The 13,479-nt window shown below is 46.8% G+C and overlaps 1 protein-coding gene across 1 annotated transcript in view; it reads right to left on the reverse strand.

The window, feature by feature from the left end:
- Nucleotides 1-519: 519 nt before the first annotated feature.
- LOC121570723 (phospholipid-transporting ATPase ABCA3-like) overlaps nucleotides 520-13,479 on the reverse strand; it is a 69,764-nt gene continuing 56,804 nt past the window's right edge. Inside the window, exons 20-31 of the mRNA XM_045221048.1 lie at nucleotides 13,042-13,315; nucleotides 11,745-11,949; nucleotides 11,307-11,526; nucleotides 10,721-10,879; nucleotides 9,233-9,405; nucleotides 8,748-8,882; nucleotides 7,909-8,103; nucleotides 7,251-7,438; nucleotides 6,400-6,570; nucleotides 5,962-6,158; nucleotides 3,912-3,985; nucleotides 520-3,346 (exon numbers count right to left, since the gene is read on the reverse strand). Of these exons, the coding sequence (XP_045076983.1) occupies nucleotides 3,224-3,346; nucleotides 3,912-3,985; nucleotides 5,962-6,158; nucleotides 6,400-6,570; nucleotides 7,251-7,438; nucleotides 7,909-8,103; nucleotides 8,748-8,882; nucleotides 9,233-9,405; nucleotides 10,721-10,879; nucleotides 11,307-11,526; nucleotides 11,745-11,949; nucleotides 13,042-13,315 (2,114 nt within the window). The 3' untranslated portion in view covers nucleotides 520-3,223. The remainder of the gene's footprint in view (nucleotides 3,347-3,911; nucleotides 3,986-5,961; nucleotides 6,159-6,399; nucleotides 6,571-7,250; nucleotides 7,439-7,908; nucleotides 8,104-8,747; nucleotides 8,883-9,232; nucleotides 9,406-10,720; nucleotides 10,880-11,306; nucleotides 11,527-11,744; nucleotides 11,950-13,041; nucleotides 13,316-13,479) is intronic.

Raw genomic sequence — 13,479 nt, forward strand, 5'->3', positions numbered from 1 at the left:
GGCCATGGTGGAGAGTTTGGAATCTGATTGATTGATTGCTTCTGTGGACAGGTGTCTTTTATACAGGTAACAAGCTGAGATTAGGAGCACTCCCTTTAAGAGTGGGCTCCTAATCTCAGCTCGTTACCTGTATAAAAGACACCTGGGAGCCAGAAATCTTTCTGATTGAGAGGGGGTCAAATACTTATTTCCTTCATTAAAGTGCAAATCAATTTATAACATTTTTGACATGCGTTTTTCTGGATTTTTTTGTTATTCTGTCTCTCACTGTTCAAATAAACCTACCATAAAAATTATAGACTAATCATGTCTTTGTCAGTGGGCAAACGTACAAAATCAGCAGGGGATCAAATTCTTTTTTCCCTCACTGTATGACCACAGTGTACTCCTGGCTGAGTCCAGCAGGTCCAGTTTTATAAGGTTATAGAACCGCTGTCTTAAAATGAGAAATACCTCATAATTGATCATGTATAATGAAGGTTTGGTGTTTCTAAAGTAAAGGAATACTTGTTTTTGCTTCTATTTGCATAGAGCAAATTTAATTAAAAAAAGAATAGCAGTATTATACAGTAGACAAGGTTAGTTCCATGATACAGTACATACGATTTCAATGATGAAGATTCCCTTTTTTAAATATGATACATTGTACTTTATCCTAATCATTTGCATCATCATCACAATGTTTTCAAGTTCTCTTTAACTTAACTCAAAATGTGACATTTGGGTTGATTCTCAAGAAGTAGATGTAAGACATGTCCATATAGGTGAACTGTGCATCTATATGATATGTAGAAACGTAACAAAAACATAATTTGTCAGGACAGAGCCCTGTATAATCAATAAGCCCTACTTTTTGTCTTCCAAGCATGAACGTCTGCCTCTAAATAAGTGTTGTCTGTAACCACCTAACTATCAGTTTGTCAACTATCCTACGCAGTTGCTTAAGTTCAACCATCCCAGAAACAGCTATTGTTACAGTGGTTCACTTCAAGAGTGCTTTTAAAAAAAGACAGCGTCAACTCGTTAGATTGAGTGAGCTATGAGTAGGAATGTCACCTTCAGCAATACATAGGTGTTTGTTAACAATAACATCAGTTCAGAAAGCAATACAAGACCATGGTCGTTTCTTCACAAGTTACAATGACTCTCACATGTGTGAGGCTGTTTTACAGTCAGTTGCATTGATAAGTTAACCATTATCAGAAACATTATTTTAAAAGGGACAGTTCACTTTTGTAAGAAACGTCAACAAAAAACTATCCCTTTAAGACGTTTACACTATTCTCCCATGATTACTGTTGATAGTTCAGATACATAACCACATCGACCAGTGTAGCATTGGGATAACATAGGAGAGTTAGCATGTCTAGACACAAGAGGAGTAAATATTGGACTAGGCCTAATCATTTTCCACAAAGCAAAAATAATAAATAAATGGAATGCTGGGACAAGAAGAAGCAGGAATTCTCTGTCTGGACAGAAATACTTTCATTCCAGTGGAAGCTACTGTCTTTAAACCTTGCATTCGCTTCATTCAACCTCTTCATTCAATTACATTAAGAAAGGCTTTGCAAATGAAAAGAACAACAGCCAATGGACGGAAAAAGGTGACTGATTTGTTGAGTGGACGGTGTGTTACTTTACTCTATAGTAAAGTACTCTAAGCTCTATATTAAGAGGATGTAACAGTGCATTGGTCCATAGCTGTAATGCATCTACACATTCATAAGCAAAAACGTCATTTTGTTTCAGCCTTCAGGAATAACATTGTAGTACTGTAGTAGTATAATTGACAGCAGTCAAGGGACAGCACACAAACAAATAAAGTTAACATGGAATGCTTAAGCTGCAGTTACATTTGTGTGGGTAAACAAACCAAAATATGCCTCACTTTAAGGGATAGTTCAGCGATTTCACATTTTACAAAGTCGTTGACCTATCCCTTAAAGTCAAATAATTAACTGTTATAGGTCAGGAATGACAACATGTTCACCAATATATAACTCAACAGGTGTATTTAGTGATTCTGTAACTATGACACTGCATCAAACTTACTGTAGCCCTTAGAAAGGGAAGTTGTGCTTCAGTCAGTGGACAGACCCAATGCTAAGCATAGGAACCAAACAGTCCAACATGCTCAAATCCTTCGAGAGACATTTTTTCTTTGTGAATCTTGCAATTAGGAATTTTGATGATGGTTTGAGGGCATCTCAATACCAAGCAAATTTTTTTTGTGCCATGCAATGCAGTGCAGAGAGGTTGTTGTTATTTCAGATATGCAATTGTTAGCTAACGTTCCTGCAACGTTTCTGCAAACCAATCTAATGATTTCCTACAGGAAGTGGCTTCAGTACCATGAATCTATTACATCATTTACATCTGACCAAAAAGGATGAGCAAGCGTTAGCGCATGGCATTTACCCAAAAAAAAAAAAAAAAATCCACCCTTTCAATAGTTTCTGATAAGGCTATAAGGGCTACTACCATTGTGTTGATTTGTTTTACAATTGCCTCACTTGAAATGCTTCATTGTATATTTCAATCATATCAGTGACGAACAATACCCACTGGGCACAATTCTTTAGGACCAAAGTAAGAATCATATGAGGAGACAAAAATCATAAATAACACAACACTGCATACAAGTGCACAAAAGGAGGCAACCCTGTCTGTCACACAGTAGACTCTCAGTAGACCACTCATATCCAGTGGTATCCAGTGGTATCCAGTGGTATCCAGTGGTATACATGGTCTTTTAACGTCAAAGACAAGAAATATGTAACATCTAAGATTGGTTACTTGGTCATATAGCAGACCCCCCCCCTAAACCAAACTCCCTAACATTCCCTCTGGACTGGCCTAAATGTCCAACACACACAAACTGATTGAACAGAAGAGAAAGGAGTGGTTGATGGTTAAGACCCAGGCTTGGATCAACGTGTCCAGTCTGTGTGGCGGTCCAAGAACACGGCCACGTTGAAGTCCAGGTGTCCAGGGATTCAACCTCTGCTCCATCACTGCACAGTGTCTGTCTGTCTGTGTATATGTATGTAAGTGTGTGTAGATCAAGAGCTGAGCATAGCTCAGTGGCGCGTCACATAGTCGAGTCCATGTACACAGGTCATCCACACAGAGTGGAGAGATGCACACGACGGATGGACAGAGAGAAAGAGAGAGAAACAGAGAGATGGAGCTCCCCCCCTCTTCTTCCTCCTCGCTCCATCTATTTCCTGCTGCAGTGCTGGAACTGGGCGAAGCTGAGGAACACCTGTTCCAGGGAGATCTGGCTCACAGCGTAGTCGTCGATGTTGTACTTCTCTTTGGCTGCCTCCAGGGTGCCAAACACCTGGGGGAGAACGGGGGGATAAAGAGAGGGGAGAGAAAGATGGGGAACATAGGGGGAGTAACAATAGGGTGAGTAACAGGGTGAGTCACATAGGGTGAGTAACAGGGTGAGTCACATAGGGTGAGTCAGTGCTTAGACTGAAATCACAAGCTGTTTCTGACAACTTCAATAGTCTGGAGCAGTCAGACACAAATCAATTGCAAATACACTTAGTGCCTAGAGTCATTACACTCTTTGTCTTTTTTAAACTTTTATTTAACAAGGCAAGTCAGTTAAGAACAAATTCTTATTTACAATGACGGCCTACACCGGCCAAACCCGGACGACGCTGGGCCAATTGTGCGCCGCCCTATGGGCCTCCCAATCACGGCCGGTTGTGATACAGCCAGGAATCGAACCAGGGGGTCTGTAGTGACGCCTCAAGCACTGAGATGCAGTGCCTTAGACCGCTGTGCCACTCGGGAGCCCTATCTAAAATCTAAAAAGGCAGGTTGGCTGACATGTTAGGGCCAAGGAGAAGGGTTAAGGAGTGAATAGGGACCGGCTGAGAAAGAGAGATAGTTACCTGTGCCCAGGTGAGAGTCTTGTCAGTCAAGTGGTAGTGCACCATACCCTGGTGTTCATCTGCCAGTAGACTTCCTGTGGAGAGAAGGAATTGATGTCATGTTAGACCAACCCCCTAAACCATTGACAGTCATACATCTTGGATCGCCTCGGGGGGTGGGGTGAGTGCGTGCGTGTAGTGCCTTCGGAAAGTATTCAGACCCCTTGACTTTTTCCACATTTTGTTACGTTACAGCCTTATTCTAAAATGGATTACATACGTTTTTCCCCTCATCAATCTACACACAATACCCCATAATGACAAAGCTAAAACGGTTTTTTAGAAATATTTGCAAATGTAAAAATAAAATAAAATAAAAACAGAAATACCTTATAAGTATTCAGATCCTTTGCTACGAGACTCGAAATTGAGCTCAGGTGCATCATGTTTCCATTAGTCATCCTTGCGATGTTTCTATAACTTGATTGGAGTCCACATGTGGTCAATTCAATTGATTGGACAGGATTTGGAAAGGCACACACCTGTCTATATAAGGTCCCACAGTTGACAATGCATGTCAGAGCAAAAACCAAGCCATGAGGTCGAAGGAATTGTCCGTAGAGCTCCGAGACAGAATTGTGTCGAGGCACAGATCTGGGGAAGGGTACCAAAACATTTCTGCAGCATTGAATGTCCCCAAGAACACAGTGGCCTCCATCATTCTTAAATTGAAGAAGTTTGGTACCACCAAGACTCTTCCTAGAGTTGGCCGCCCAGCCAAACTGAGCAATCAGGGGAGAAGGGCCTTGGTCAGGGAGGTGACCAAGAACCCGATGGTCACTCTGACAGAGCTCTAGAGTTCCTCTATGGAGAAGGACAACCATCTCTGCAGCACTCCACCAATCAGGCTTTTATGGTAGTGGCCAGACGGAAGCCACTCTTCAGTAAAAAGGCACATGATAGCCTGTTTAGAGTTTGCCAAAAGGCACCTAAAGACTCTCAGACCATGAGAAACAAGATTCTCGGGTCTGATGTGCCTCCCAAGTGGCGCAGTGGTCTAAGGCACTGCATCGCAGTGCTAGCTGTGCCACTAGAGATCCTGGTTCGAATCCAGGCTCTGTCGTAGCCGGCCGCGACCGGGAGCGTCATCCAGGGTAGAGGAGGGAATGGCCGGCAGGGATGTAGCTCAATTGGTAGAGCATGGTGTTTGCAACGCCAGGGTTGTGGGTTCGATTCCCACGGGGGGCCAGTATGAAAAACAAAAAAATTATGTATGCACTCACTAACTGTAAGTCGCTCTGGATAAGAGCGTCTGCTAAATTACTAAAATGTAAATGTAAATGATGTAAGAAAGATTGAACTCCTTGTTCTGAATGCCAAGCGTCACGTTTGGAGGAAACATGGCACCATCCCTACGGTGAAGCATGGTGGTGGCAACATCATGCTGTGGGGATGTTTTTCAGCGGCAGGGACTGGGAGACTAGTCAGGATCAAGGGAAAGATGAACGGAGCAAAGTACAGAGAGATCCTTGATGAAAACCTGCTCAGGACCTCAGACTGGGGCAAAGGTTCACCTTCCAACAGGACAACGACCCTAAGCACACAGCCAAGACAACGCAGGAGTGGCTTCAGGACAAGTCTCTGAATGTCCTTGAGTGGCCCAGCCAGAGCCCGGACTTGAACCAGATCAAACATCTCTGGAGAGACCTGGAAATAGCTGTGCAGCAACGCTCCCCATCCATCCTGATAGAGCTTGATAGGATCTGCAGAGAAGAATGGGAGAAGCTCCCCAAATACAGGTGTGCCAAGCTTGTAGAGTCATACCCAAGAAGACTCGATGCTGCCAAAGGTGCTTCAACAAAGTACTGAGTAAAGGGTCTGAATACTTTCAGTTTTTTATTAATTTTTTATTAGCAAACATAAAAAAAAATAAAAAAATTGCTTTGTCATCATGGGGTATTGTGTGTAGATTGATGAGGGGAAAAAACAATGTAATACATTTTAGAATAAGGCTGTAACGTAACTAAATGTGGGAAAAGTGTGTGTGTGTGTGTGTGTGTTTGTCTCTGACCTGGGAAGGTGCTCTCGATGAAGTCCTTGAAGAGTTGCAGGTCGCTGTCCTCCACCTCCTTGTCGACTCGTACTTTAGCCAGCAGTGTGTAGCCGCTGCCAAACTTACTCTTCAGGTGCTGGGGACTGCCCAGACACTTAAACTGACCGTTCACCATCACAGCCAGCCTGGTGCACAGGGCCTCGCATTCCTCCATACTACAGCAGAGAGAGCAAGACAGAAGGGGAAGAACAGTGGGAAAAAGAGAGGAGAGGGAGAAAGATTGAGAAAGATAAAAAGAAGACACCAAGCATGACAACATCTATTTTAATCTCTGAGTCTCTCTGTTCCTTCCTGAAACACAGTAATGGCTGTACTGGAAGGTGGAAGATGATGAAGAAATTAGGATGATCATGTTAGCGATGAAGAGGATGGTGTGTGTGTGCGCGCTATGCTCACCTGTGAGAAGTGATGATGATGGCCTTTCCAGACTCTCGGGTGCGCGTCACGGCGTCCCACAGCAGTCGCCTAGCAACTGGGTCCATGCCGGTGGATGGCTCGTCCAGGAAGATGACCGGGGGTCCGCCAATCAGAGCCACAGCCGCACTCAGCTTCCTCTTATTGCCCCCACTGCAGGGAGAGAGAGAGAGAGAGGTGAAGGAGGGAAAAAGAGAGAGGGATAGGAAGGGAAAGATGGAAGGAGAGAGCGAGAGAGGGGGGAAGAGAGAGAGAGGGGAGGGGGTAAAGGAGGGAAAGAGCGAGAGGGATAGGAAGGGATGGGGAGGGAGAGGGAGGGGGGCAAGATGGAGAGATGTATGTAGGAGGGAGGAAGGAGGAAAGGGAGTGTGTTTGTACTCCGCAATCTCTTGACATTCGTGAGCTATGTCTAGAGGGACAGAAGGAGGAGTGTACACTATAGGACATGCTATGTCTAGAGGGACAGAAGGAGGAGTGTACACTATAGGACATGCTATGTCTAGAGGGACAGAAGGAGGAGTGTACACTATAGGACATGCTATGTCTAGAGGGACAGAAGGAGGAGTGTACACTATAGGACATGCTATGTCTAGAGGGACAGAAGGAGGAGTGTACACTATAGGACATGCTATGTCTAGAGGGACAGAAGGAGGAGTGTACACTATAGGACATGCTATGTCTAGAGGGACAGAAGGAGCACAACAAATATAGAGCAAGAAAAGGACTCCATGACCAGCAATTGCCCCACACACACACACTCTGTCCCCCACCCCCAAAACCAACACACACACACCCAACCCCTTCCCCCCCTACTCTCTCCCCTGAATGCTTACCTGTAGCTGCGGCACAGTTTGTCAGCATGGGGATCTAGTAGTAAGGACCGTAGCACGTTCTCCACGCAGCCCGACACGTATTTCTCTGGTATCCCCCGGAGCCTAGCGTACATGCACAGCGTTTCTCTTCCTGTCATGTGATCCAGGACAGCGTCGAACTGCGGGCAATAGCCAATCCGCTGCTGTACCTACGACACATGGGAGAGAGGGTGGTGTCATGCAAGGTGATTTTGTGAGTTTCATCGTATATTAGAACTGGTTCGTGTTCAGGAGGCACAAAGTGTAAGAAAACAGCCCCTAATTGAGAAGGTCCTATCTGTACGTGTTCAAAAGGAAATGCTAGTTTTTGTTTTCTGTTGCAAAATGCTTTGTTATGGTGTGCCCTAATGAACTTTCAAGTAAGGGCGGCAGTTAGCTTAGAGATTTGAGTATTCCCGAGCCGACAAGATAAAAAATCTACCGATGTGCCCTTGAGCAAGGTAGTTATCCCTAATTTGCTCAAGGGATGCCATACTACTATGGCTGACCCTGTAAAACAACACATTTCACTGCACCTATCCGGTGTATGTGACAAAAACAATTTAAATAATTTTTCAAAAGTGCTAATTTCCCCCTCCCTCTCTCTCTCCCTCTCCTTACCTCCCTCTCGCTCTCCTACCTTCTTGACATCCCTCAGGATGCTGTAGCCGTCAATGTAGGCATCACCAGAGGTGACGGTCTCGTCCCCTGTGAGCATCTTGAAGGTGGTGGTCTTCCCTGCTCCATTGAAACCCAGCAGGCCAAAACACTCTCCTTTCCCCACTGCTAGAGAGAGTCTGTCTACCGCCAATGCTGTTTCACCACTGCTGTAGACCTGGGGGGAGGGAGAGGAGAGGGTGGGAGATCACTGCTGTAGACCTGGGGGGAGGAGAGGGTGGGAGATCACTGCTGTAGACCTGGAGGGAGGGAGAGGAGAGGGTGGGAGATCACTGCTGTAGACCTGGGGGGAGGAGAGGGTGGGAGATTACTGCTGTAGACCTGGAGGGAGGGAGAGGAGAGGGTGGGAGATCACTGCTGTAGACCTGGAGGAAGGGAGGGAGAGGAGAGGGTGGGAGATCACTGCTGTACACCTGGAGGGAGGGAGAGGAGAGGGTGGGAGATCACTGCTGTAGACCTGGAGGGAGGGAGAGGAGAGGGTGGGAGATCACTGCTGTAGACCTGGAGGAAGGGAGGGAGAGGAGAGGGTGGGAGATCACTGCTATAGACCTGGAGGAAGGGAGGGAGAGGAGAGGGTGGGAGATCACTGCTGTAGACCTGGGAGGGAGGGAGAGGAGAGGGTGGGAGATCACTGCTGTACACCTGGAGGGAGGGAGGGAGAGGAGAGGGTGGGAGATCACTGCTGTAGACCTGGAGGGAGAGGAGAGAAAGAGACAGAGAGAGAGAGACAGACAGACAGAGACCCTCACCACTACTGGATGCCTCTGGGAGGGAGAACAGACTAACAGACAGGTGCTGTACCTTGCTGAGGTCCTGCAGTATGAGAGGGCTCCCCACCATAGACTCTACTATGGGCTGACACTCCAGAACCCTCTTCCTCTCCTCCGCTACGTCCCTGTCCTCCGGCAGTAGGGCCACATCCCCTATCAGAGGCAGCTAGGAGACACATACAGACTATTACTATCAATGGGCTCTTTTTATACTACTGGCATAATACAGCTGTAAGAATTTGCAACAGGGAACATTATGTTGAATTTTGTACCCAACCACACCAAAATATACCAGCTTTTCAGAAATCAGAAATTCTTCAAAGAAATGTGTATAATTTCCTCTTGTATACAGCCCTACAGAAACAAAGGGGGCATTAGTTTCATCTCGCTCAGGGCACCAGGTGGGCGGAGTATGCACATTTTCGACAATTCCATTGGTCATAAAGTGAAAACTCCGCCCACCTGGGGCATGAGGCAGCACCATATGGTCAACTCTCTGGCCCCTCCCCTGCTGACCTGTTTACGTCTCCTGGCGAGGTGGGTGAGGAAGCGGCGGAGGGTTTTGACACACTGCATCTCGATGATGAAGAGGAGGGTGATGAAGACTACACCCTGCAGGGACAGGGCCACCAGGAAACGGCCCACCCCCGGCTCCGACATGGAGAAGTAGTTCTCCTGGTACGTGATGTCTGGAGGAGGGAGGAGCAACAAGACCAGTCAGGGCTACGAAGGGTTAACTAGAAAATGGCAGGACAGGTTCTTCATCATCCTCATTACCATCGTCGTAGTCAGAATCATTCTCATCAACATTATTGTGATCATCATCATCAACACAATATTCCTACAACTACATATCATGTAACACAGTGGTATTCAAACCTTTTCAGCGGGGACCCCATTATTTATTTTTTACGCAGGAATTTCTGGAGACACCTTTTTTTATTTTTTTATTGTGGCGACCCCACCCCACCCCAAATCTAATGACAACCTTAAAATATGTAAATTTTGATTTTCACATCAACAAATATCAACAAACAACCTTTTACTCATTACATTTGTATCTCTCCTATCAAAATTAAGAGAACCAATACATATATTTATGCAATAACATTACATTTTTCAAATTATCTTTCTCAATAACATTTGTATATTGTCCAATAAAATAATACTCTACATTTTTGGTCCCCACCCACTCCCCAAAAACTACTAATACAATAGGTAGTCCTACTGAACTACGGACACTGTGATACGTTCCTCCTGACAGAGCTGGTGTAACTGAGTCAGGTTTGTAGGCCTCCTTGCTCGCACACGCTTTTTCAGTTCTGCCCACATATTTTCTATAGTATTGAGGTCAGAGCTTTGTGATGGCCACTCCAATACCTTGACTTTGTTGTCCTTAAGCCATTTTGCCACAACTTTGGAAGTATGCTTGGGGTCATTGTCCATTTGGAAGACCCATTTGCGACCAAGCTTTAACTTCCTGACTGATGTCTTGAGAGGTTGCTTCAATATATCCACATAATTTTCCTTCCTCATGATGCCATCTATTTTGTGAAGTGCACCAGTCCCTCCTGCAGCAAAGAACCCCCACAGCATGATGCTGCCATCCCCGTGCTTCACGGTTGGGATGGTGTTCTTCGGCTTGAAAGCGGCCCCCCTTTTTCCTCCAAACATCCAGGCTCTGTCGTAGCCGGCCGCGACCGGGAGACCCATGGGGCGGCGCACAATTGGCCCAGCGTCGTCCAGGGTAGGGGAGGGAATGGCCGGCAGGGATGTAGCTCAGTTGGTAGAGCATGGTGTTTGCAACGCCAGGGTTGTGGGTTCGTTTCCCAAGGGGGGGCATGAAAAAAATAAAAATACTCAAACAAAAATAATGTATGCACTCACTAACTGTAAGTCGCTCTGGATAAGAGCATCTGCTAAATGACTAAAATGTAAAATGTAAATGTAATACAGCTACGGTTTCTCTCTCCCTGCTGTAGCAGAGCATCGTGCACTACTCACTCAATAAACGGCAGACGCCCGTGGCCATGGGGTTGGAGGTGCAGAAGGTGATGAACTGGTAGTTCTGGTAGAATTGGCTGAAGGACATGCCCAGGCAGTAGTTAGGGAAGAGCAGGAACACCTTGTCCAGGATACGAGACAGGTCCTGTAGCTTTAGCTCTGAGAGGGGGAGAAGAGAGGAGGAGGGGAAACAGGAGGAGGAGAGGAGGGAGGAGGGGAGAGGGAGAGGAGGGTAAACGAGAGGGAGAGGAAGAGGAGGGGAAACAGGAGGAGGAGAGGAGGGAGGAGGGGAGAGGAGAGAGGGAGAGGAGGGGAAACAGGAGGAGGAGAGGAGGGAGGAGGGGAAGGAGGAGAGGTAATGAGAAAAGAGAATCAAGGTAAGGGAAATTCATCAAATGTATTTCCACAGCGTATTTTGCCAGCCTAATCCCCAGTTGTGAAGCAAATAAGAGCACCAGGCTGGCACTGGCTACGCAACCCCACAGTCGCTGGACCATCCTGAAAATATCAGAGCCAGCACAGTTTGGTTTGGGTCGGCACGATAGTGTGAAACGCTAGTATCTAGTATGCTGGCCTTGGCTCTCACCTGGGATGGTCATGATGGTGACGGTGAGGAAGGTGGCGGTGCCGCTGATGATGTTGAAAATGGTGAGGCGGGTGTATGCGGAGGCGGCAGTGGAGAACAGGAAGCTGAGCAGGTACATGAGGGGGATGACGGCCCAGCCGTATAGCAGCAGGAGTAATAACACGTCAACCAGGTGGTTGTCCGCTACGAAGGCCTTGACCGCAAACGCCCGGAACACCACCTGTTGGGAGGGAGGGATGTTTGGGGGGGATAGCCGCTATTTTTCAGTTTACCCTCCCCACTCAGACCACTCCACAGACAAGCTATTTTTGTTTCCTTTTGAGCATTTTCATTGGAAACAATCACAGTAATGTACTTAATTGTTACCCAGAAATGATTTGATATTGATATAAAAACAGCTGCATTGGGCCTTTCAGTAAATCCAGATGGTATACTGACCAGCATGAGCACGCAGGGCAGGAAGAAGTTGACCAGGTCCCAGAGCAGTGCAGAGAACCAGAAGTTGGAGAGGTAGACGCCGCTGACCTGCTGCACGTGCTTGGATTTGATTGAGCGCTCGGTGACCAGGAGCAGGGCGAAGGTGCTGGACAGGGACGCCATACCGTACATCAGGTTGATGGCGATGGCGAATCCCGTCTGACCTCTGTGTCGAGGAGGGAAGGAGTGAGGGAGAGAGAGGGGGGGGGGGGGATTACTATTTATTATTTAAACTGTCCCTAAAGCAAAAAAGCAATTTGAATTGAGAGAGTGAGGGGGAGAGAGAGAGAAAGAGAGAGAGAGCGAAAGAGAGAGCGAGCGAAAGAGAGAGCGCAATGAAAGAGAGAGGAGGGTAAACAAGTGAGAAAGAGACGGGAGGAAAAGAAAGAAGGGGATGAGCTGGGAGGAGTGACAGAAAAAGAGAAAGAAAAGTAAGGGAGGAGGCAAATGATGTATTGAGTGGTGAGGTAGGCAGGCAGAGGGGAAAAGGAGAGAGAGAGATGGAGGAGTATTATGAAACTAGAAATATTCTGATAGCCAGGAGAACATCTTCATCAGACCTCTATCCTCTCATCCTTCTCTCACTCAGTCCTTCCTCCCATCAATATACCTTCCCTGACCGAACCACTACCACTCTCTCTATCCTCTCACCTCTAAAAAACACCTCCTGATGAATGGTGTTGGTCAATATCTCCCCCTCAGACCCTAACTTATCATCAACCTCTGTTGCTTCCCCATCGATCCAGCCAGCAGGGCCGGGAGCTCATTGACTTGGTCTGCATCCCAAATGGCACCCTATTCCCTACATAGTGCACTACTTTTGACCAGAGCCCTATGGGCCATGGTGAAAAGTAGTGCACTATATAAGGAATAGGGTGCCATTTGGGACATACCCTGGTTTAATTGGGATTTAGTGGCTGTAACGGAAGTGTCGACCGCAGGTGTTTAAAGGAGAGACCATAATAGGGACCCAAAACAAGGTGGTTGATGGAAAAGTCAACTTCTATCTAACAACAATAAGGAAGATAATCGACTGAGTCAGAGTGACTCATGCAGAGTACCCAACTAAACATTCCCTCCTCTTCTCAAATTTGTTAAAGAAAACACCTGTGCTCCTTCTATACCCACTTTTCCGTCCCTACAACTTCTCTCCTCTTTTCATAACACCCGCTCCACTTCCATTCCCCCATCCAACCATCCCTCCCTCCCCCCTTCCTCTCCCATTTCCTCCCCTACATCCCTGCCATCCTCCACTCACTCTGTCAGCTGACTCTGAGCACTCTCGGAGACGTTGCGGGGCATTGGCATGTTTCCCGTCATAATCGCGGCGTTGGGCCCGGCCAGCATCTTGAACAGGGTATTGTCCACCATCATCAGGGCCGTGGCGGCCGTGTGGTAGCCCTGGTTATTGAAGTAGGCCGTGACCTCGGCGAACTTCCCCGTGCCGCCGCAGAACGATGCACCCACCACGCAGCGCTCGTTGAATGCCCCGCCCTCCTCCTCGGTCTTGGTGAGCACGTACTCAGTGAAGTCTAAGGAAAAGGAGCAGGGGATAGGGTGGATCAGTAAAGATAAGCTTTTTCCATGGGTGCATCTCTATGGTCTAAAGCCTGAAGTAGATTCCACCATGCGTGTTTGAGATTGACTAGATTGCAGACAGGCTGCACAGAATCACTGATCTACAAATCACCTTGCA

This window comes from Coregonus clupeaformis, chromosome 7, assembly GCF_020615455.1.
Source record: "Coregonus clupeaformis isolate EN_2021a chromosome 7, ASM2061545v1, whole genome shotgun sequence".
Taxonomy (NCBI): domain Eukaryota; kingdom Metazoa; phylum Chordata; class Actinopteri; order Salmoniformes; family Salmonidae; genus Coregonus; species Coregonus clupeaformis.